This window comes from Choloepus didactylus, chromosome 4, assembly GCF_015220235.1.
Source record: "Choloepus didactylus isolate mChoDid1 chromosome 4, mChoDid1.pri, whole genome shotgun sequence".
NCBI lineage: Eukaryota > Metazoa > Chordata > Mammalia > Pilosa > Megalonychidae > Choloepus > Choloepus didactylus.
In genome coordinates, this window is record NC_051310.1 from 170,989,117 (window position 1) to 171,013,147 (window position 24,031).

At 37.5% G+C, this 24,031-nt stretch overlaps 1 protein-coding gene and 2 pseudogenes across 7 annotated transcripts in view; 2 read left to right on the plus strand and 1 right to left on the minus strand.

Moving 5' to 3' along the window:
- RALGAPA1 (Ral GTPase activating protein catalytic subunit alpha 1) overlaps positions 1-24,031 on the minus strand; it is a 384,096-nt gene that overhangs the window by 276,165 nt on the left and 83,900 nt on the right. For all 7 annotated transcript variants that reach the window (XM_037834821.1, XM_037834823.1, XM_037834822.1 and 4 more), the window contains exons 5-7: positions 20,296-20,339; positions 18,801-18,978; positions 16,861-16,976 (exon numbers count right to left, since the gene is read on the minus strand). In XM_037834821.1, coding sequence (XP_037690749.1) covers positions 16,861-16,976; positions 18,801-18,978; positions 20,296-20,339 — 338 coding nt within the window. The remainder of the gene's footprint in view (positions 1-16,860; positions 16,977-18,800; positions 18,979-20,295; positions 20,340-24,031) is intronic.
- Positions 1,430-3,875, plus strand: LOC119530938 (annotated as a pseudogene).
- LOC119532421 lies at positions 6,591-6,952 on the plus strand (annotated as a pseudogene).

Below are 24,031 nucleotides of genomic sequence, written 5' to 3' on the forward strand. Positions count from 1 at the left end.
GTGTATGCTTCACGCCAAGCCAACAAATTTTTTGCGAGATCTGTATAAACAGAACCACTGCCAGTCTGGACTGGAGGGGATGGAGAAGGAACAAACTGAAGGAAAAATTTCTCCAAAAACAAAACCATGGAAGTTGAGGTCTGGAGTCAAGAAATCTTGGGCAAGGAAAGCAGAGCAACCCACACGCAACCTGGAAGCAAAGGACCAGCAGATGCCAGCCACATGCCTTCCCATGTGGAAAGAGTGTGTTTGCCCCGGAGGCAGAGGGTGGGCCTTCCGCCTTGATGCTCAGAAAGAGTGCTGCCACCCCAGGCCTCAGAGAGGGTGGAGCACATTCCCCGGGGATGGGGAGAGCCTGGCCATCACCCCACTTTTCGCAGACAGGAAAGCTTTGCCCAGAGAGGCAAAGCCTACGTGGCAACCTGATACTTGAGGAAGGGAGGGCCGAGAAGAAGGTGGTCTCCCCAGTGTGTGGATATGATAGAGCACTCACTCCAGCGTTTGGAGAGAAAAGGCTGCCGTGTAAGCCTTTGGAAAGGGTTGGACTCCTGCTCTCTCAAGCCCTAAGGATACAATGTTGTTCTATAAATGACTCTAAGACTTTGAAATCTAATGAAGTTTGCCCTGTAGGTTTTAGGAACTGTTTCAGACCTTTGACCCTTGTTTTCCTTCCAATTTCTTCCTATGGTAATGGGAACGTTTATCCTGAGACTATCCCTCCTTTGTGTATTGGCAGCGGATAACTAGTTCTGGATAACTAGTTCTAAGTGTCACAGGTCCACAGCCAGAGGGAAATTCTGCCTTAAGACAGACCACACCTGTAATCGATTTTAATAAGACCCTGTAGTTACCTATTGTTACTGAAATGATTTAGACTTTTGTGATATTGTGATGGAATGAATGTATTTTGTATATGGAAAGATCATGCCTTTTGGGGGTCCAAGGGGTGGAATGTGCCAATTTGTATGTATTATGTCCCCCAAAAGCCATGTTCTTTAATGCAATCTTGGCAGGGCAGATATTATCTTTTGATTGCATGTTTCCATGGAGACATGACCCAATCAACTGTGGGTGAGCTCTTTGATTAAATTATTTCCATGGAGATATGGACACCGCCCACTCAGGGTAGGTCTTAATTAAATCACTGGATTCCTGTAAAAGTGCCCACAGACAAAAGCAGCTCAGAGCAGCTGAGAGAGACATTTTGAAGAAAGCTATTTTGAAACACAACCCAGGAGTAAAGGACCAGCAAATGCCAGCCACATGCCTTCCCAGAGGACACAGGTGTTCTGGACACCACCGGTCATTCTTTAGTGAAGGCATCCTCTTGTTGGTGCCTTAGTTGGACACTTTTATGGCTGTGGAACTGTAAATTTATGACCTAATAAATCTCTTCATAAAAGCCAATCCATTTCTGGTATTTTGCGTAATGGCAGCATCAGCAACAGAGTCCAAGCAGGTACAGGAAACTGTCTATAAGAGGAGAATGTCTACAGCGACAAAGGGGCCTATGGTGGTAATGGGAGACTGATTATCTAAGAAGGAAGGACTGATTAAATAAGTAAATATACTAAGGATAATCAGAGCCAAGTTCCTCAAAGTCAGATATGACTGTTACAAATATGGAAAAGAAAACTAGTATGAATCCTGCAGTGTTGGACTGGCATTAGGGGAACTGTTATAAATGCACAGTTTTCAATATATTTACATAGATACAGAGAGATGAATATGGATTTTTGTGTTTATATATACGTGCATATATTCCCTAACTCTGGCCACTGAGTGAGTCCCCAGATTTTGGTTTCTAAATACAATTCTCCACAAAATAAACAAGAGTTCTCTGGAAAAATAACAGATTCCAGGGTAGGGGCAAGGAAAGTATTGACAAGACTGTAATATCTTGCTATGCTAGGAAGTAAGGAAGTGCTCAAAGAATGATAGGGGACAAGTCAAAAAGACACAGGAATCAACTTTACGAGGCTCCCACAGGCCAAATCTAGGAAAACGTAAGCATCAAAATAAATAATAGTACTCATACTAACACACGTATTCATAAGAAATATAAAGATTAAATGAATAAATAAATGGAGAGGGGAGAAAGCTTTTTCCTATAGCATTTTGCTAACTGTTGAATGTAGAAGAAACTATGGAATTAAAAGTGGAAACAACCTAAAATTCCACCACATGATGAATGTATAAACAAAATATGGTATATAGTCATACAATAAAATATTATTGGGCAATAAAAAGGAATGATACATGCTACAATAAGGTTGAAACTTCAAAACATGCTAAGTGAAAGAAGCCAGTCACAGAAGACTACATATTGTACAATTCCATTTATGTGAAATGTCCAGAACACGCAAATAGATAGACACAGAAAATAGATTAGTGTTTGCCTAGAACTAAGAACAGAGGGAGCTGGGGAGAGGGGAGTAAATGCTAATGGGTACAGGGTTTCTTTATAGGAGGGTGAAAATGTTCTGAAATTAGATTGTTGTGAAAGTTCAACAACTTGTGAAAATACTAAAAAAAACACTGAATTATGCATTGTAAATGGATAAGCTGTATGGTATTTGTGTTGTATCTCAATACAGCTGTTTTAAAAATCACCAGTTGGCAACCATCATAGAATAATTAATTCGGCCAAAAGTCTTCAGTGGATTCTAAAATGTACGGGTGAAATTTTGAGGAATATTTACAAGGGTACAAAGTATTGCTCCACAAACTTCTTATTGATTATAAAGAGAAAAAGTAGCTTTACATTGGCAAAACCTGCAGACACCACTTTAATCAAGTGACTAAGGTCAACACTGCTCATCTAATAAACAAAAATTAGCTCAAAATAGACCACAGACCTTAATGTAAAACCTAAAACTAAAACTTCTAAAAGAAAGCATATGAAAATACCTTTGTGACACTGAGGTAGGCAAAGATTTCTTAGATAACACCAGAAGTCAGATCCATAGAAGAAAGAATTGATAAATTGAACTTCATCAAAATTAAAAGCTTATGTTCTTTAAAAGAACAAAAGTAGTCTTCAAAAGACTTCCACGAAGGACTCCAGTATGGTGCTGTCCCTGGGATGGGGACAGCTAGTGACTGAGACTTATGTGTGCTTTCTGCACACTCTAATGATGGAGGAGAGGTGAACAAAGATTTTATTTTCAAGACAGAAAGTCCATCAGACTCAGATGACTCTTAGCTGGTACTCCATGAGCCTGGGAGAATCCACCATTTCCCACCCAATACACATAATTCAAGAAAGCAACCTATAAATGCAATACTCAGAAAATGATTAAGGGAAACAAGATCTTCATTTAATTCCTGTTCTCATATGATAAAATGTCTTAAAGTAGAGAATGAAGAAAATGATCCGATCTTTTCAGAGAAACCAGCGTCTTCAACAGAAGAAAACTGTTTGGAATTTAAAGAAAGTTTTAAACACAGACAACGAATATGAAAAAAGCAGAGATTTTAAAAATACCTTCAAGAATATTAATGCATCGAATCTAAATCACTTGACGTTGGGTCACGCGATGCTCTCAAAAATGATTCTGTGAATGAGAATCTTCCCAAACAAGGATTAAAAGAAGAAAAAGCAAATATGGTAAGACAGGTTCAGAAGAAAGAAGACCTTCTTCAAAGGCTAAAACTAGTTAAAATGTGTATATCAAAGAATGATTTGTCTCAGCTACTGTTGTTAATAAAGAAGTGGAGAAGCTATAACCAGCTTACAAGTTGCAATCAACTATGCCTAAGGAGAATAAGAAACTAAGCCTTACTCAGTTGATAGAACACTAGGGATTAGACAATAAATTAGATAATAAATTGCTACACAGAACAGAAGTGAAGATGGTTTTATAGGTATTTAACTCATAATTTTTTTCTCAAGAATATCTTTGAGAATGGCAACTTAATTAAAAGATAAATATATATTTTAAAGGGAAGGCATAAACCATTAGGGCATACACGAAGGTATCCTGATCAACATCATTGCTGTAACTGTGTTACTGTTTACTAAGTTCTAAAATGAAAATTTAGGATTTGGAATAAATTTGCCAAAGAAAACTTGACAGTTCAAGTAATGTGAAAAAAGATAACAACCTTAAATCATATTTTTAAATTTTGGAACATTTGTGGATACCAGTTTTAAATACACTGTTTTGTTTATTGTCACCAAAAAAAAAAGACTCCTATGGAAAACGAAGAGGCAAGACACTGGGAGAAAATACTTGCATAATATATATCTGACTAAGGACTTCTAACTTGAAAATACAAAGAACTCTTACAACTCAATAAAAGGAGACAAATGATCAATCAAAAAAGGGCAAAGGAACTGAACAGACACTTCACCTGAGGAGATACATAGAAAACAAATCAGCCCATTAAAAGATACTCAAAATATCACAAGCCATTAGGGAAATGCTAATTAAAACCACTACACACGGCAGTGGGGGGGGACATGAAAGATGGCGGACTGGTGAGGCGCGGAATTTAGTCTCTCCTCTAGAGCAGCTAGTAATTACCCAAGAACTATATGAAACAGTGTCTTCCGGGTCTCCAGTGACCAGTCACACATTGGACGCAAGCTTGCAATTGGAGGAAAAGCAGAGATCACAGCGAACATTGTAAGTTTCCCCGACCAGGGGTCTGGCACCCCTCCCCACTCAGACCCCACAGACTGTCTTGCACCTGGCTCCCTGAAAGGGAAAAAACAAAAATAAAAAACAACAATCTCCTGAGGGCAAGATGGGTGGCTAAAATCAGCCTCAACTGCAGAATTAATTAACAAATTAATTAACTAATTTTTGGAGCTGGGGGTGCTAAAGAAGGGCTGGGCTCCAAGAAGGGGGGGGGGGCACATAAAAGCGGGCACCCATTCCCAGGATCCAAAAAAGCCTTCTTTCCCCCACCCCTACATTTTGTCCCTTCTCCCTTCTCACTGACTCCTTATCATTTTGTACTTCAATAGTCCCCAGCAGGGGCAGAATTCAAGCTGCTGGAGAATAATTATCAGACAACAGCCCAAAGAACATCTTTAAATGTTCTATTCTGGCGTCCAGGCTGGGAAGGGCTTTTAAAAGGGACTCCATTTTTTTTCTTTTTTCTTGTTTTTTTTTTCTATTTTTTAATCTAAAAGTAACATATGTGGTTATTTTCTATTAGAAAGCACAAGTTGAAGGACTAGGCTAGTCTTGGGGAGAGAGAGAGTACCCAGAACTTCTTTGAATTCCAGATTCACTTTTGAAGAAGGTTTCCACCCCCGACTTTAATTGGCAACTCAGGCTGACCAAGGAATTAAGCTGGAGTTGCCCCAAAGAGGAGAGGGGAGAAGGGAATAGTGCCGCTGGGAGACAACTGGAGTTCCTAGGATTTGGAGAGTGGAGGGAGGTCCAGCCCAACTGGCAGCCCTCCTTCAGGGAACTCAGACCCCAGGGGCTGGAATTCAGATTCCAGCTTCAGTCAGCCATGCCCCCGACAGGATCAGAGTCACCAGGAGAACTAAAGGCTCCATACCTCCTTACACTGGTGCGGGAGCTGCGGGCTGGCAATTGCCACCTGCCGGACAGGAGAGGAAAAGCACTGATTCTAGAGGCCTCATAGGAGGGTCTCATTCTCATGGAAACTCCATACATTCCTCATGAGACCTGGGCCTCTCTAGACTGGGAAACTTTAACTGGGGTCAACCAGATCTGAGGAGACCATCTCACAAAAAGGCTACATAGAGGCAGGGCAAGAAACATAAAAACAAGAGGTGAAAAATTCTGATCAACTAAATAGAACCTAAGTTAGAGGTCTACAATAAGTTGAACTGAACAAAAGAGGTTAGAGATCAAAGCCAACCAACAAGAAACCCCTAGGTAAAAGAGTGAAAATGAGCTCCAGAATAAACTAATCAAGAAAATCAGATGCCTGTAAGACTTAAGATAACAAGCCATACTAGGAAACACAAAAATATGGATCAGCCAAAGGAACAAAGTAATAGTTCAACCAAGATACAGGAGTTGAGGCAACTAATGCTAAATCAATTCAATGAACTGAACGAACATAAAGCAAAAGAGATGAAGGATATAAAGAAGACACTGGATGATCATAAAGAAGAATTCGTAAACTTGAAAAAACAACTGGCAGAACTTATGGGAATGAAACCCACAATGGAGGAGATGAAAAACACAATGGAGGGACACAACAGTAGATTTGAACAGGCTGCAGAAAGGATCAGTGAACTGGAAGACAAGACATTTGAATTCATACACAGAAAAGAACAGACGGTGAAAAAAATGGAAAAATACAAATAGGGTCTTAGGGAGCTGAGTAACAATGTGAAACACAAATATATGCGCTATGGGTATCCCAGAAGGAGAAGGAAGGGGAAAAGGGGCAGAAAAAATAACAGAAGAAATATTCACTGAAAATTTCCCAATTCTTATGAAAGACAGAAAATTTGAGATTCAAGGAGTACAGCGTAGGAAGGCAGTTAGGTGGGGCATGCCATGCAGCCTCTAAGGCCTTGGATGCCAATCGTGGGTGAGCTCTCCGCGCATGGGTGGCTTGGTATGGCGCTCCAACTGCAGCTGTGTCAGCTTATGATGCCATCTCATACCAGCCTGGCTACTGGAATCCCCAACAGTAAAGTGAAATGCTCAAGCCTCTCCAGCACAGCCGATGGCTACACTGACCTTCAGTTTAAGAAAAGCCCTCCTAAGATCCCTTATAAGGCCATTGTGCTTGCCATCGTGCTGTTCTGATTGGCACCTTTCTCATTATCATAGGCTCCCTCCTGTTGGCTGGCTACATCAGCAAAGAGGGGGCAGACTGGGCCGTTCCTGTCCTGATCATCAGCATCCTGGTGTTCCTGTCAGGTTTTTACTACCTATGCATCACCTACTATGCATTCAAAGGCTACTGGGGTTACTCCTACAATGACATTCCAGACTTTGATGACTAGCACCCATCTCAACCCAGAGAAGAGTCACAGACGGGACTGAACCCAGCTTTAAGACAATGGGCAGAAACTGGCTATGGGCTAAGGAATTTTGCAGTGTGCAGATATTCAACAAAACTCTGGCCAGATTTTATGGGTCCATCCCAAAGATGTTAACTGAGCTTACAATTAACTAACCAATGCATGCTTTATACTTCATCTCCTGGCACTGGCAAAAGCTCCTGATAAGTTTTCCGACTTGAATTGTATTATGGAAGAATAGCAATGTTAACAGGATAAGGAAGCAGGAAGCTATTCTGTAGTGGAAAGTGTTACCACACCACCCTTTTTAGAGTTGAGTGCTTCTTTTAAATAGTCCTCATTCTCAACTTGTTCTTGTGACAAATGAAAAAATGCAGTATGTATAATTTCTTATTACTAAGTAATTTATTTTGAAAATATCTAAGTATCTTATCTCCTGCACCTATCTCCAACTTTGTATTCCAGGAAAGACCTTGTTAAAATCAAATATTGATGTGGGTGCATCTGTAGTATATTTACTTAATTTCTTGTTGACAGCAACCAGGAAATTTTAAAACCTCAGAGCAGGTTTTAAAAATGTAAACACTTTCTCTCTCCACCAGTCCTTGACCAGTTTTGATATGGTTTACCGAAAGGGTGGCCAGCATATGATTTGGGTCATTCTGTCTTTTTGTAAATCAAGATATTTATATCATGCTTTTAAGAACTGGAATTTTGGTTGTTGCATAATGAAAAATGCAGAAAAGTTACAAAAAAACAAAAAAAAGTACCGTGTACCCCAAACAGAATAGATCCCAATAGATCTACTCCAAGACACTTACTGATCAGAGTGTCCAATGTCAAAGACAAAGAGAGAATTCTGAAAGCAGCAAGAGAAAAGCAATCCATCCTATAAAAGGAAAGCTCGATAAGACTATGTACAGATTTCTCTGCAGAACCCATGGAGGTGAGAAGACAGTGGCATGACATATTTAAGACACTGAAAAGGGAAAAACTGCCAACCAAGAATTCTATATCCAGCAAAACTGTCCTTCAAAAATGAGGGAGAGATTAAAATATTTTCAGACAAAAAAACACTGTGAAAGTTTGTGAATAAGAGACCAGTGCTCCAAGAAACACTAAAGGGAGTGCTACAGGCTGATAGGAAAAGACAGGAGAGAGAGAGAGTTGGAGAAGAGCGCAGAAATGAAGACTATCAGGGAAGGTAAAAGGAGAGAGAGGAAAAAATAAGATATGATACATAAAATCCAAAAGACAAAATGGTAGAAAAAAGTACTGCCCTTACAGTAATAACACTAAATGTTAATGGATTAAACTCCCCAATAAAAAGACACAGACTGGTTGAATGGATTAAAACACAGGACCCATCTATATGCTATCTATAAGAAACTCACTGTAGACACAAGGACAAAAATAGGCTGAAAGTGAAAGGTTGGAAAAAGATATTTCACGCAATCAGAAAAAAGCAGGAGTGGCTATATTAATATCGGACAAATTAAACTTCAAAAGTAAAACAATTAAAAGAAAAAAGGACACTATATATTAATAAAAGGGTCAATTCATCAAGAAAACATAACAATCATTAATATTTATTCACCAAGCCAGAATGCCCCAAAATTCATAAGGCAAACACTAAGATCACTGAAAGGAGAAGCGGACACCTCTACAATAATAGTTGGAGACTTCAATACACTGTTCTCATCAATGGATAGAACATCTAGACAGAGGATCAATAAAGAAACAGAGATGTTGAATTGTACGATAAATGAAGAACTAGACTTGACAGACATTTATAGAGCACTACATCCAAAAAAAGCAGGATACACTTTTTTCTCAAGTGCTCATGGAACATTCTCTAGGATAGACCACATGTTGGGTCACAAAGCAAGTCTCAACAAATTTAAAAATACTGATATTATACAAAACCCTTTCTGGACCACAATGGAATGAAGTTGGCAATAAATAACAGGCAGAAGGTCGAAAAATTCACAAATAAATGGAGGCTAAACAATACCCTCTTGGAAAACCAGTGGGTAAGGAAGAAATTACAAGTGAAATTAGTAAATACCTCAAGGCAAATGACAATGAAAACCCAACATATCAAAACTTACGGGATGCAGCAAAGGCAGTGCTGAGAGGGAAATTTATTGCCCTAAATGCCTATATTAAAAGAGGAGAGAACAAAAAATTGAAGAATTAACTGTTCACCAGGAGAAATTAGAGAAAGAACAGGAAATTAACCCCAAAGCAAACATTAGGAAAGAAATAACAAAGATTAGAGCAGAAATAAATGAAACTGAGAACAGGAAAACAATAAAGAGAATCAACAAAACCAGAAGTTGGTTCTTTGAGAAAATGAATAAAATTGATGGACTGCTAGCTAGGCTAACAAAAAAAGAGATAGAGAGCAGATGCAAATAAATACAATCAGAAATGGGAAAGGAGACATAACTACTGACCCTACAGAAATAAAGGAGCTAATAAGAAGACACTATGAGCAACTATATGCTAATAAACTAGACAACTTACACGAAATGGACAACTTCCTAGAAAAGCATAAACAAGCAACACTGACTCAAGAAGAAATAGATGACCTCAACAAACCAATCACAATAAAGAGACTGAGTTAGTCATCAAAAAGCTCCTGGAAAGGAAAAGCCCAGGACCAGATCGCTTCACATGTGAATTCTACCAAGCATACAAGAAAGAATTAGTACTAATCCTACTCAAAATCTTCAAAAAAAAAATTAAAGAAGAGGAAAAGCTACCTAACTCATTCTATGAAGCCAACATCACCCTAATAATACCAAAATCAAACAAAGACACTACAAAAGAAAATTATAGACCAATCTCTTTAATGAATACAGATGCAAAAATCCTCAACAAAATACCTGCAAATTGAATCCAGCAGCACATTAAAAGAATTATACACCATCACCAGGTATGCAAGGCTGGTTCAACACAAGAAAATCAATTAACGTAATAAATCACATCAATAAATCAAAGCAGAATAAGCATATGATCATCTTGATTGATGCAGAAAAGGCATTTGACAAAATTCAACATCCTTTCCTGATGAAAACACTTCAAAGGATAGGAATAGAAGGGAACTTTCTCAATATGACAAAAGCAATATATGAAAAACTCATAGATAACATCATACTCAACGAGGAGAGACTGAAAGCTTTTCCTCTAAGATCAGGAACAAGACAGGGATGCCCACTGTCACCACTGTTATTCAACATTGTGCTGGAAGCACTAGCTAGAGCAATTAGGCAAGAAAAAGAAATAAAAGGCATCCAAATTGAAGAGGAAGAAGTAAAACTTTCACTCTTTGCAGATGACATGATTCTATATGTAGAAAATCCAGAAAAATCTACAGCAAAGCTACTAAAATTAGTCAATGAATACAGCAAAGTGGCAGGCTACAAGATCAACATGCAAAAATCTACAGTATTCCTATACACAAGAAATGTGCAACAAAAGGAGGAAATCAAGAAAAAAATTCCATTTACAAAGCAACCAAAAGAATCAAGTATTTAGGAATAAATTTAACCAAGGACACAAAAGACCTTTACACAGAAAACTATAAGAACTGCTAAAAGAAATTGAATAAGACCCAAAAAAATGGAAGAACATACCATGTTCATGGATTGGAAGACTAAATATAGTTAAAAGGCAATTTTACCTAAACTGACTTATAGATTCAATGCAATGCCAATTAAAATCCCAAAAACTTACTTTACAGAAATAGAAAAACCACTAACCAAATTTATTTGGAAGGGCAAAGTGCCCCAAATAGCCAAAAATATCTTGAGAAAGAGAAACAAAGTAGGAGGTCTCACACTACCTAACTTTCAAACATATTACAGAGCTACAGTGGTCAAAACAGCATGGTACTGGCAAAAGGAAAGATATACCGACCAATGGAATCGAATTGAGTGTTCAGAAGTAGACCCTCGCATCTACGGACAACTGATCCTTGATAAGTCAGTCAAGCCAAAGCAACTGGGACAAAGCAGCCTCTTCAATAAATGGTGTTTGGAGAACTGGATATACATTTACAAAAGAATGAAAGAGGACTCCTATCTCACACCTTATACAAAAATTAACTCAAAATGGATTAAAGACCTAAACATTAGCACCAAGACCATAAGACTCTTGGAAGAAAATGTAGGGCAATATCTTAAAGATCTTGTGATAGGAGGTGGTTTCCTAGACCTCACACCCAAGGCATGAGCAACCAAAGAACAAACAAATGGGATCTCCTCAAAATTAAACACTTTTGGAAATCAAAGGACTTTGTCAGAAAAGTAAAAAGGCAATCTACTCAATAGGAGATGAGATTTGGAAACCACATATCAGATAAGGGTTTAATATCCCAAATATATAAAGCGATCCTACAACTCAGCAAAAGAAAGACAATCCAATTAAAAATGGGCAAAAGACATGGGCAGACACTTTTCTGAAAAGGAAATACAGATGGCTCAAAAACATATAAAAAAATTGCTCAATTTCACTGGCTATTAGGGAAATGTAAATCAAAACCACAATAAGATACTATCTCACACCTACCAGAATGGCCATGATCCAAAAAACAGAAAATTACAAGTGCTGGAGAGATGTGGAGAAAGAGGCACCCTTATTCACAGCTGGGGGGAATGCAGATTGGTGCAACCACTCTGGAAGACAGTGTGGAGGCTCCTCGGGAAGCTAAGTATAGATGTGTCATGTGACTCAGCTATTCCATTGCTAGGTATATACTCAAAGAAACTGAAAGTTAAGACACAAAATGGACATTTGTAAACCGATGTTTATTGTGGCATTATTAACGATGGCTAAGGGATGGAAACAGCCCAAATGTCCATCAACGGACGAGTGGATAAACAAACTGTGGTATAGACACATGATGGAGTATTATGCAGCTGTAAGACAGAACAAAGACATGGAACATATAATAAGGTGGATGAACCTTGAAGACATTATGTTGAGTGAAGTTAGCCAGAAAGAAAAGGACAGATACTGTATGGTCTCACTAATATGAACAAACATTAATGAACAAACTTTAAGAGTTAAAAGCTGATGACACAGGCTACCAGGAGATAGAAAGAGGGTAGAGATCGAGCATTTGATGGTGAAGGACTACAGAATGTTCAGCAGGATTGATTGTATAGATCCAGAAATAGGTAGCATAATAAAATGTGATGGTAGAACAATATTGTTAAGTATACTGAACAAAGATGTCTGTGAGTAAAGCTGAAAGAGGTGGGACAGGGGAATGTATGACACCAGAGGTAAAGATAGATGATAAAGACTGTGACTGTATAACCTGGCAAAAACCGGAGGGGCCAATGACTGTTACTAAATGTACAAATATAAAAGTGTTTTTACATGTGGGAGAACAAATGAATGTCAACCATGCAGAGTGTTGAAAAAGGGATGGTATTTGGGAAAAAACATAAAGCAAACTGGAGTCTATGGTCAACAGTAACATTGTAACATGCTTCCATTAAATGTAACAAAGGCAATATACCAAAGTTAAATGTGTATGAGAGGGGGATTTAAGGGAGGGATATGAGATTCTTGGTAGTGGTGTTGTTTTTCTGTCCTTACTATTATATTGTATTATATGACATGTTATTTTTCTTTTTATCATCTTTTTTATTATTCACTAAAAAAAAAAAAAAAAAAGTTTTTTTTTGTAGTTATCAATATGTTCAAGTGCTGATTGTGGTGATAAATGTACAACTTGATGATGACACTAAGAACAACTGACTGTACACTGCGGATAAATGTATCGTATGTGAATATAACTCTTTAAGATTGTAGGAAAAAATATAAATAGGAGTAAAAGTGTTGGAGAAAAAATGGAGAGAGGGGTGTACTTATCTACTGCTGATGAGCAGGCAGAATGGTGTAGCCTTTCTGGAGGTCAGTGTGGTGGTTCCACAAGAAGCTAAGTATGTGGGGGCCATAAGGTCCTGCATCCTCATTATGGGGTACATAACTGGAAGATTTGAGAGCAGAGACATGAATGGACGTTTGCACACTGGTGTTCATGGAAGCAGTATTCATGATTTGCAATAGGTGGAGGTAGCCTAACGGTACACAGACTGAGGAAAAGAATGGTGAACTGTGGTGTATGCATACAATGGAATACTGAGCAACTACAAGAAGGAGTGAAGTTGTGAGACATGCAACGAGGTGAATGGATCCTGTACACAGCATTTTGAGTGAAGTACACAAGAAACAAAGGCAAACACTATAATGCCTCACCAACATGGACTAACTACAATGTGTAAACTCAGAACTGAATCTTAGAACACAGCCTAACAGGGGAATGATTATTGTAATGGTACCTAGATTGTAAGCTCTTACAGCAGTCAAATCTATTCCTGAATTGTAATGGCTATCTCCAAACTCTGAGATGCTGATACCTTAGTGTATAACCTGATTAGTCTCTGGAACACTGGGTATCTGTGTGACACGTGAAACTCAGAGCTAGAGCTTGGCAGATATGAATGTCAGTACTAGCGCATACAGCAACTGTTAAAAAAAAAAAAAAAAAAAAAACCACTACACACTCACAAGAATGGCTAAAACTGAAAACTGACCATACCACTTGTTGACAAGGACCTGAGACAACTGTAATCTTCATACGTTACTGGTGGGAATGTGAAAAGGTACAACTCTTTGGAAAGCAGTCTGGTAGTTTCTTATCTATTATGTTACCCAGTCATTCAACTCCCAGGTATTTAATCAAGGAAAAGAAAGCTAATGTCCACATAAACACTTATTTAACACTACTCATAGCAGTTTAATTTGTAATAGACAAAAACTGGCAACAACCCAATGACCATCAACAGATGACTGAATAAACAGATCACGTCTACCCATACAATGGAATGCTACTGAGCAATAAAAAGAACTGAATTATTGACACATAAAACAGGATAAACAATTCTCAAAATAATTACGCTCTAGAGACAAAAAAAATCAGATCAGTTGTTGCCTGAGGTTGAGAGGGTGGGAGTGGGAGACGGAAAGGGATGGATTACAAAGGAATATGAGAAAACTTTTAGGGGTGATAGATATGTTCATTATCTTGAACTTGGTGATGGTTTCATGGGTGTATTCATGCAACAAAATACATCAAATTGTACATTTCAAATGTTGCAGTTTATTGTTATTAATTGTATCTCAATAAACCTGTAAAACAATTTTAAAATCTATATGAAGAATGAAAGTTTTTTTAAAAGAAAAACATAATAATAATGGCAGTAAAAATAACTGCCCACTATAGAGGCACTTACTATGTGTCATGCAGTATTCTGAGCACTTTGCACTAATTATTTAAGCCTCAATTACCTCTATGAGATAGGTATTATTTTTATTCCTTTTCTACAGATGAGGAAACAGAAGCAGAGAGACATTAACTAATTTGCCAAAGGTCACACTGTCAGTAAGATATAGAATCAGGATTCAAACTCTGGCAATCTGGTCAGGATCCAAATTAACTTTAGAATGTTGGTGTCTGGCATATAGAGAATTTTTGTATTTGGAATACTTTCAAGGAATCTGTATGTGTTAGAGTGTTAATCAGAACATGTTCATTTCATATTAAGAGATGAATAAGTTGCTTTACTGAATACATTTTCCTAGAAACTCAAAAGGTACAAATAAGTTTAAGTATAAATTACGTCTCCCTCCCACCCCTATCCTATAGCCCACCTCCGTAGTTGTTACTAATGTTCTGAGTTCCTTATGTATCCTTCCATATATACAAGCAAATACACCATAAAGGAAACTCTATGAGCACAGGGATACCATCTATTTCCTGCACTGATGTATTCCCAGCGCCTATAACACCTGGCCCATGACATTCACTCAGGAACATTTGCTAATGAATGCAAATGGTTGTAATGAATGTAAAGTGTTGTCTACCAACTCTTTTTCTCTTGCCAGAATGATCCCTAAATCAAAGTTATTGGCTTTTTATTTAAAGTACCACAGCTGCTGATTACAAATGAAAGGTTTAGAAAATAAGTCCAACTGGCTCATACAATGGGGGGCTGGGGGGAGGAGCATAAATAAGGGTCCATTTTATAAAAATTGTTCTCTTTCTAAGAGGTCCAGAAGCCCTCCAGTGATTTTTATTTCAGGAACATAAATTTTTAAAAGTAAAAATTTTCTACTCCTTCAGAAAAATAAGCAAATATCCACTGTGATAGAATGATAGTGATTTAGTTTGCTAGGCTGCTGAAAGCAGATATCATGAAATGGGTTGGCTTTAAACAATGAGAATTTATTAGCTTACAGCTTGAGGCTATGAGAATGTCCAAATCATGGCATCATCAAGGTGAAGCTTTCTTCCGGAAGACCAGCTGCTAGCGATCCTTGGGTCCTTGGCCACATGGTAAGGCACATGGTAGCATCTGCTGGTCTCCTCCACCAAATTTTTGTACCAAGAGTGGGGTGCTGCTATTGCAAATACCAAAAATGTGGAAATGGCACTGGAATTGAGTAACAGGCAGAGGCTGGAAGAATTGTGAACTGTTTAACAGAAAAGGTTTAGACTGCTTTGAAGAGACTGCTGGCCTAAGGAACGACTGCCAGCCTAAACTAAATGGGGCAGAAAAGACATAGGCTGAAGGAAAAATCATCCCAAGGGCAGAACCATGGAAGCTGAGGTCTGGACAAAAGCCACTTTCTCGGGCCAAGAAAGAGGACCTATCCATATTTGTGGAAAGAGTAAATATGCCACAGCCCTTTGAGAGGACGTGCCTTCCACCCCATGTTCAGGAAGAGTGTTAGTACTCCAGTTTTCTCATATGCTTGAGGGACTGCAAAGAATCTGGCTGCCACCCCAATGTTTGACGAAGGTGGAGGCTAGAGCCTGGCTGCCATCCTGATGCTTGATGAGGGTGGAACCTTCACCCTAGTATTTGGGGAGAGCAGCTCCCCAATAATTGGGGAGAGCATGCCGACTGTGCAAGCACTTGGAAAGGGTGGGGCTGACACTCCATCAGGCCTGGAGGACAAAACATTGTTCCATAGATGACTCTCAGACCTTGAAAGTCAATCGCTGCAGGGTTCTGAAATTGTTTGGGACCTGTGACCCCTGTTTTCCTTCCAATTTCTCCCTATGGGAATGGGAATGTTTACCTTATACCTGTCCCTCCTTTGTATATTGGAAGGAGATAACTTGTTCTCTAGGTTTCACAAGTCCACAGATGGAGCGGAATTGTGCCCCAGGAAAAACCACACCTATAACTGATTTTGATGAGACTTTGTACTAAACACTGTTTCTGAAATGGTTGAAGGTTTTTGGAATATTGTGATGGAATAAATGCATTGTGTACATGGAAAAAAACACGTCTTTTTGGGATCCAGAGGATGGACTATGGTGGTCTGGACCAGTACGTACTCCAGAAAATCATATTCTTAAAGCTAATCCATTCCTATGTGGGTAAACCTATTGCAAGTGGGACCTTTTGATGAGGTTACTTCAGTTAAGGCATGGCCCAGGATGGGTCTTAATCGATTCTCTTACTGGAGTACTTTAAAAGAGAACGAAATTCAGACAGAGAGAGAACGTCACAGAAGCAAGAAGCTGAAAGCAATGAAACTTGGAATAGAAGGGAGAGACCAGTAGAAACCACCACATGCCTTGCCGCGTGGCAGAAGACCCAAGGATTGCTGGCAAATGGTCTTCGGATTCTCACAGTCTCAAACAGTAAGCTAATAAACTCCCATTGTTTAAAGCCAACCCATTTCATGGCGTCTGCTTTGAGCAGCCTAGCAAACTAAAACAGATGGTAACAGAAGGAAGAATTACACAGGATAGTAAGAGGGGGTGGGGTGGGATTATTGAAGAAGATAACAGGTACCTGAATTACTATGTATTTTAAAAGTGCTTCAAGAAAGTAGCTTGTTAGATCTTCTTGTCCTTTATCTCCTGATTGTGGGGGAACAAGAGGAGTGATTTCCTCTATGGTGACTTGAGCTATTAAAACACAAAAGAAAAGTTTAGTATAATTACAAAATAAATTTAATAATATAATAGCATGACCCAAAGAAAATTTAACCGTAAAACAGTTACACAGTGAATACTGTTTGAAAGCGTTCTAACGATTGAAGCAAATATGAAGTCATCCCTGACAGTCTATCACAACAACTATAAACATTATTAGCTGTTTTTTAAACCCTTGATTGAGGGGATGTGACAGACAGATTTGCAGTGATTTAAAAGTACATAACTTCTCACTTGTAAAGTCTCATTATAATTTTAAATTAGTATTACAAGAGTTCACTACAAAAATTCCACAATAAAATATAGTGAGAAACATTGGCAATAATGCACTGATTCATCAAGTTAAGTGACAATTTGATTTATTTTAGGTCATGACCATGCTTACTCTTTATGGTAGCCCCTTCATTCAAAGGATGATATAATATTTCCCTCCCAAAAAGAAACAAAAGGTTAGCATCTGAATTCCTCAATGACAAAAGACCACTCATAAAATAAGAAACTTTTATGCTTTTTACTTTTCAGATTATTAGAAGACATTCATTATAACAAATGCAAATGCAAGAAAATCAACCCACAACCAACTGAATTCTCTTAAATATTTCCTAAGCAGCACAATCAGTACCTGGTTTAGCACAAGGAGATCCCTAAACCTGTCTCTCAGTAAATATTAGCCAAGTAAGTTCACAAGAGAGATTTCAGTTCTTCAAACAATACATGGTATGTTGTTTCTAACAATCTTCTTAAAAATTATTCTTTAAAAATGCATACCCTGGATTTCCTGGACTACTCTGTGCCTGGAAAGAATACGATTTAAAAATTCTTTTATCTTGAAGCTAAAAATATCCCATTAAAGCCCACTGGAATTCTTCCACAAGGAATTATTAGTCTCTGTAACAAGTCTTCTTGGGTAAAAAAAAATTTATGTATACTTTGTATTTTTCCATGCCTTGTAGACTACAAAGCAAAACTTCTACTCTCAAAAAGAGGAGTAACCATCACAAATTGAGTTGAGACTAGTATGAAAAAAAAAAAGTCAACCATAAAAAGAATGATAAAAGAAAATCTACCCCAATAGGTTTTAAATATGTACAAGACAAAGTCATAAAACATTTGGAAAATACTTCAAAATGATAGATATTATAACAGACATAAGTAACTAATGAACTGGTTCATTTACAGATTTTATGCCAGCTTGGTAGTGTTTCTATAATTTTGTGCTACAGGTGTGGTTTACCTTACCACAAAACCTAGAAATACAAATAAGAAAAAGCACCAAGATAGTACTGTACATGTCAAATGTCTGGTTATGAAAGAATAAATGTACAAATGTATATGCATATATTCATAACAGAAAATAAAACCATTTCAAATTATTTAAAAAGCAGTAATAATACAGGAAAAAGAGAAATAATTAAGTAAAAAAATGACAATATTAGAAAAATTAGGACAAAGAGCACAAAGATTCAGTAACAAATAAAAGTAGACATTAAACTAAAACATTTCAGATTTTATAAATTAAATAAGGAAATTAAAATGCTATTGGAATTTATAAAAATTCAATTTGTGTGTAACTTTTTTACACTCAACTATTACACAAAGTAAAAACACACTTATACGTCAACATATATCCAAATTAACTCAAGGATACAAGGTAATACATAAGAAATAGAAATTAAAGATAAATGCAACATGGTCTTGGATTACCCAGTTAATAAAAAGTACAGATATTTCAAAAATTATTAACAGACTACACAGAAAATTTTAAAATATTGATGGATAACATTCTATGAATCTTACTTTCTTGAAGGTTGAGTGGAGGATTAATTAGATTATCTAAAGTTCGTGGCCCATGTTCAGATTGTGGTGTTGAAAATCCTGGTATCAAGCATGAAAACATCCAGAGTTGTTCTTTACTACAGTTATTCTGAAGAGCTTGTAACCATAATAAGAAAAGACGAACACCTTCTCGCCTGATCTAAAATAAAATGAAAAACAGTATTTTTATTTATAATGGAAGTATTTTTCTTTTTAAGGCCAAAGTTCTCTAGAAGACGACTACAAAACGACATTTTGCTGAGAGAGAGAAATTACACTCATGCATCAATGGTGAACTCTTATTATTTGAAAATCTGAATAAATAGATTTTTAACAAGTAAAGAATGAACTTGATCTCTACCTACTTAAAGCCATCATAATTTTTATGCCATGATTTCTATTGGTAAAAAATCAGAAAACCATTTCTTTTTCTCTCCCTTAGTCCCCGCCCCCCCCCATCACCACCAGGCTAATCCAACAGGCAAGAAGGGAGAGGGCAATAACTATTCCTTGGTATGATGAGTTTGATAAAATGAAGAATGGTTATGGGGAATGTGGAGCACTGCTAACTCAATGCTCTTACACTTATCACCCTCTGAAATCATTCCTTTATTATCTGCTTTAAGCTGTAAACCAGAGACTTTGGCTCATTACTGTATTCCAAGCATCTAGAGCAATGCCACATATACAGAAGACAATAAATACTGAAATCAATGAATGAATAAATATTAGAATCAATAAATATTGGAATCATCTCTTGTCCTCCCAGGAAGAAAACAGGAAAAGATGGATAGAAGAAAATCCAATCTCTGACAAGCAAAACACTAAGCTCCTTACTAACCTAAACTCACTAGGAGCTCTGGAAATTACCTTACTAGAGCTTTGTTATAGCCACTGTCAAGTTATTCAACGGCTGCCACCCTCGTGGTTTAGCAAGATAACAGGAAAAAGATATACGAGGGCTTCTGCTTTTGTACTGCTGTGTTTAAGTCTACGATATGTGTTTAAGTATCTACGATATGTAAATTTACCTAACCTACAGCAAGAAGCTGTTAGAATAGATAGCTTTTCTTACTAAGCACACTGAGGTAATGAAAAAGAAAACAGACAATAAACAAAAAGCATTTTTATAGATCCCCTACCATCTTCTACATTTAAGAACAGCTATGATAAAATGAAAAATAATTTGTTGAATGATTAATTCATTTCTTCTGGGTGCTACAGAGGAAAGTATTTCTGTGAATGAGTCAATGCAGTAGCAAAATACAAGTTTTCCAATGGTCTGGTCAACCTAGTATGTATTTTTTTACATACTAAATATGTTGCTACATTTTTACGTGAACTAGCCTTAATTAAGTAAATTGAAGACAATTCAACATTCTTTAGGAAAAAGTCAAGGTAGGAAAAATGGAACAGGTGACGTGCACTTTACTCCATTCTTAAAAGGTCATAAAAAAGAAATATAATTAAATTATACCTTCAAGGAGTTTCCTGTGTGAAGTAGTTTCTTTAAAATCAATCCTGAAAAGAAAATATGATTTTATATACTCATCTTTTTATTTATTTCTAAATGTCAGAGTTCTCGGTCAGACTTGAAAACACTTTTAAACAAGTCCTTGGCAACCTCCAAATTATTCTTGGTGACTTTAATATCCCCATGGCCATAATCTTGAGACCAGAAGAGCATGTAAAAAAATCACCTTTCAACGCATGGTTTTTTGTAATTAAACATGATTTATTCTGTCGAAATACAAAACATAAACTCAAAATTGCATGTAACTCAACAAACCATTGTTTATTTCTTTCTAAGATCAAGAATATAATTAAATAAAACACTTTCTCCATCACTAATACAAATAAAATCTACTGGAGAAACTTTTCATTCAGTTAACCACATGAACATCCATAACCCTAATATTTCCCAACAAAAATTTCCCATTACTAATTTTTCCTTTCCAAGTTTCTAAAACTTCTTTAATATTCCTTTTTTCCTTTTAAATTATGAAATATTCAAAATCTACAAAAAAAAAAAAAAACATACTGAGAAAAACATTAACAAACATCCAGAGATCCACAATGAAGATGTGTTTTCATTTCTCTTGAGTAGATTCCTAGGAGGTATAATAAACTTTTGTTTTATTTTTAATGAACCTTCCAAACAGATTTCCATTTTGTATTTCTACCAGTTTCTTCACATCCTTGCCAACAATGGTTATAGTCTATCTTTTTTATTGTAGGCATTCTGATGGGTATGTTGTGGTGTTTCATTGAGATCTTATATTTCCATTTCCCTGGTGACTAATGATATTGAATACCTACCTTATCATGTGCTTATAAGCATTTCAGTTGTCGTCTTTGGGGAAATCTATTCAAATCTTTTGCCCATTTAAAAAACTGGCTCATTTCTCTTCTCATAAGTTGTAGGAGTTTGTTATATGTTATGGGTACAAGTCTTAAATAATTCGCAAATATGTTCTCCTAGTTTGTGGCTATTCTTTCATTTTCTTAGTGATTTTGGTTGGCGGTTGTCCTGGTTTGTATATATGTCTTCCAGAAAACCCATGTTCTTTAATGCAATCTTGCAGGGGATCATTTCCATGGAATGACCCTACCTATTCAGGGTATATCTTAGATCACTGGAGTCCTTTAGAGAGCTGAGAGCCCACACAAACGCAGACGCTTGGAGATGCCAGGAGATGCAGACAGAACGATGTTTGGAGGTGGTGAGCTGAGAGATGAAGCCCAGAGTTTGACCCAGAGAAGCTAAGAAAGGACTCCCAGATGCTTAGAGAGAAACGCCCCAGGAGAACCAAGCAGAGATGTGTGAGAGAGAAGCTAAGAGAAACAGAAGTCCAGGGACATTTCAGAGAAAGCCATTTTGAAACCAGAACCCAGGAGCAAAGGACCAGCAGATGCCAGCCACATGCCTTCCAGTTGACAGAGGTGTTCCAGATGCTATCGGCTTATTACTGCAAGAAAATTTCGTGGCTGGTTAATAAACTAGAAGGCTGGTTTATTAAATCACCAGTCAACTGATTGCTTCTGTGGCTGATTATATCTACAATCAACAAAGGGAGTGTCTTCCACAATGAGAGAATCCAATCAGTTGAATTTAATTCAATCAGTTGAAGACTTTTAAGGAGGAAGAGAGAACTTTCACTTCTTCTTCAGCCAGCCAGCCTCTCCTGGGCAGTTCATCAAAGACCTTCATCAGAGTTGCCAGCTCACTGCCTGCCCTACGGAACTTGGACTCATGCATCCCACAGTTGCATGAGACACTTTTATAAAATCTCGTATTTACAGATATCTCCTGTTGGTTCTGTTTCCCTAGAGAACCTAATACAGTAGGTAAGGAAATTTTGGGACACAGAAAGAACACTTAAGAAAGAAAAACACTGCTGAATTTACTATATTTAAAATTTTACTTTATTTAAATTGACTATATTTAAAACTTTTGTACATCAAAAGATACCATACCTTTCTTCTGCCTCTTCAAATCTACTGTTGCATTATACTTTAATTTTTAAAATATTTTTTATTATTTTTTTAAATTTTTTTGGAGTAATGAATATGTTCAAGTGCTGACTGTGGTAATGAATGCACAAATATATAACGATACTGTGAACAACTGACTGTACATGGTGGATGATTGAATGTTATATGAATATATCTCCATAAAATTGGAGGGAAAAATAAAAACAGAGGGATACAAGTGCTGGAGAAAACATGGAGAGAGGGATGAACCTATTTACTGTTGGTGGGAAAGTAGACTGGTGTAGCCTATCTGGAGGACAGTGTGGTGGTTCCACAAGAAGCTAAGTATGTGGGTGCCATAAGGTCCTGCAACCTCATGATGGGGTATATACTTGGAAGATGTGAGAGCTTTTAAAGATCTGAGAGAAGTGACATGCACAGACATTTGCACCCTGGTGTTTATGGCGGCAGTGTTCATGATTTGCAATGGATGGAGACGGCCTAAGGGTACAACTGATGAACAGTATGTTGAACTGTGGTGTATGCATACAATAGAATATTGAGCAGCTGCAAGAAGGAATGAAGCTGTGAGACACACAACTAGGTGAATGGATCTTGAGGACAGCATTTTGAGTGAAGTACACCAGAACAAAAAGACAAACATTATAATGCATCACTAATATGGACTGAATGTAGTGTGTAAACTCTTTGAGGGTTGAATCTTGGAGCACAGCTTATCGGCGGAACACTTTGTAGGGGTCCCTAGACTATGGACTCTTGCAACAGTCACATCTATTCCTGAGTTGTAACAGGTGTCTCCAAATTCTGGGATGCTGAGCTCTCTGTGTATGACCTGGTCAGTGTCTGGAACTTTGGGTATCTATGTGATGCCTAAGACTCAGAGTTAGAGCTCGACAGCTATGAATGTCAGTATTACCTCATACAGCAAATGTCCAAAAAGCTGAAAAAGTGTTCAGACCTCAACTAGAGATATGAATGAAGCAGATCATGTTAGGACTAAGGCAAATCAGGCCAAAGGGTAAAGGACAATCTTGACTGTGTTTTAAAACTTCAACTTCTGTGTGAAACCAAGGGAAGAGATGTTTATTTAGTGCAGGATCTGTACTTTCTACAGCACACTAAATAATTTAACTTGTATGGACAGTTTATTCAAACACCATAATTACATGGAACTTTGAACAGGAAGTGAGTTCTGGTAGGTTTGTACAGATTAGTGTGAAATCCCAATACATCCCAAAGTAATTTGGGCAGAGAATAGAAATAAATTTGCAGGCCCCCCGTGAGGAACTGGGGGGAAATGTGGAAATGTTGGACTCACTGACCTTCTCCCACTTGAGACATGACTCCCAGGAGTGTAAATATCCCTGGCAGTGCAGGACATGACTCCTGGGAATGAGCCGGGACCTGGCATCGTGGGATTCAGAAAATCTTGACCAAAAGGGGGAGGCAAAATGAAACAAAATAAAGTTTCAGTGGCTGAGAGATTTCAAATGGAGCCAAGAGGTCACTCTGGTGGGCATTTTTATGTGCTATAGAGACACCCCTTTTTAGTTTTTAGTGTATTGGAATAGTTAGAAGGAAATACCTGAAACTGTCTAATTGCAACCCAGTAGGCTTGATTCTTGAAGATGATTGTGTAACTATGTAGCTTACATGGTGTGAATTGTAGTTCTGAAATATGATGGCTCACACTCCTTTTATCCAGTATATGGACAGAT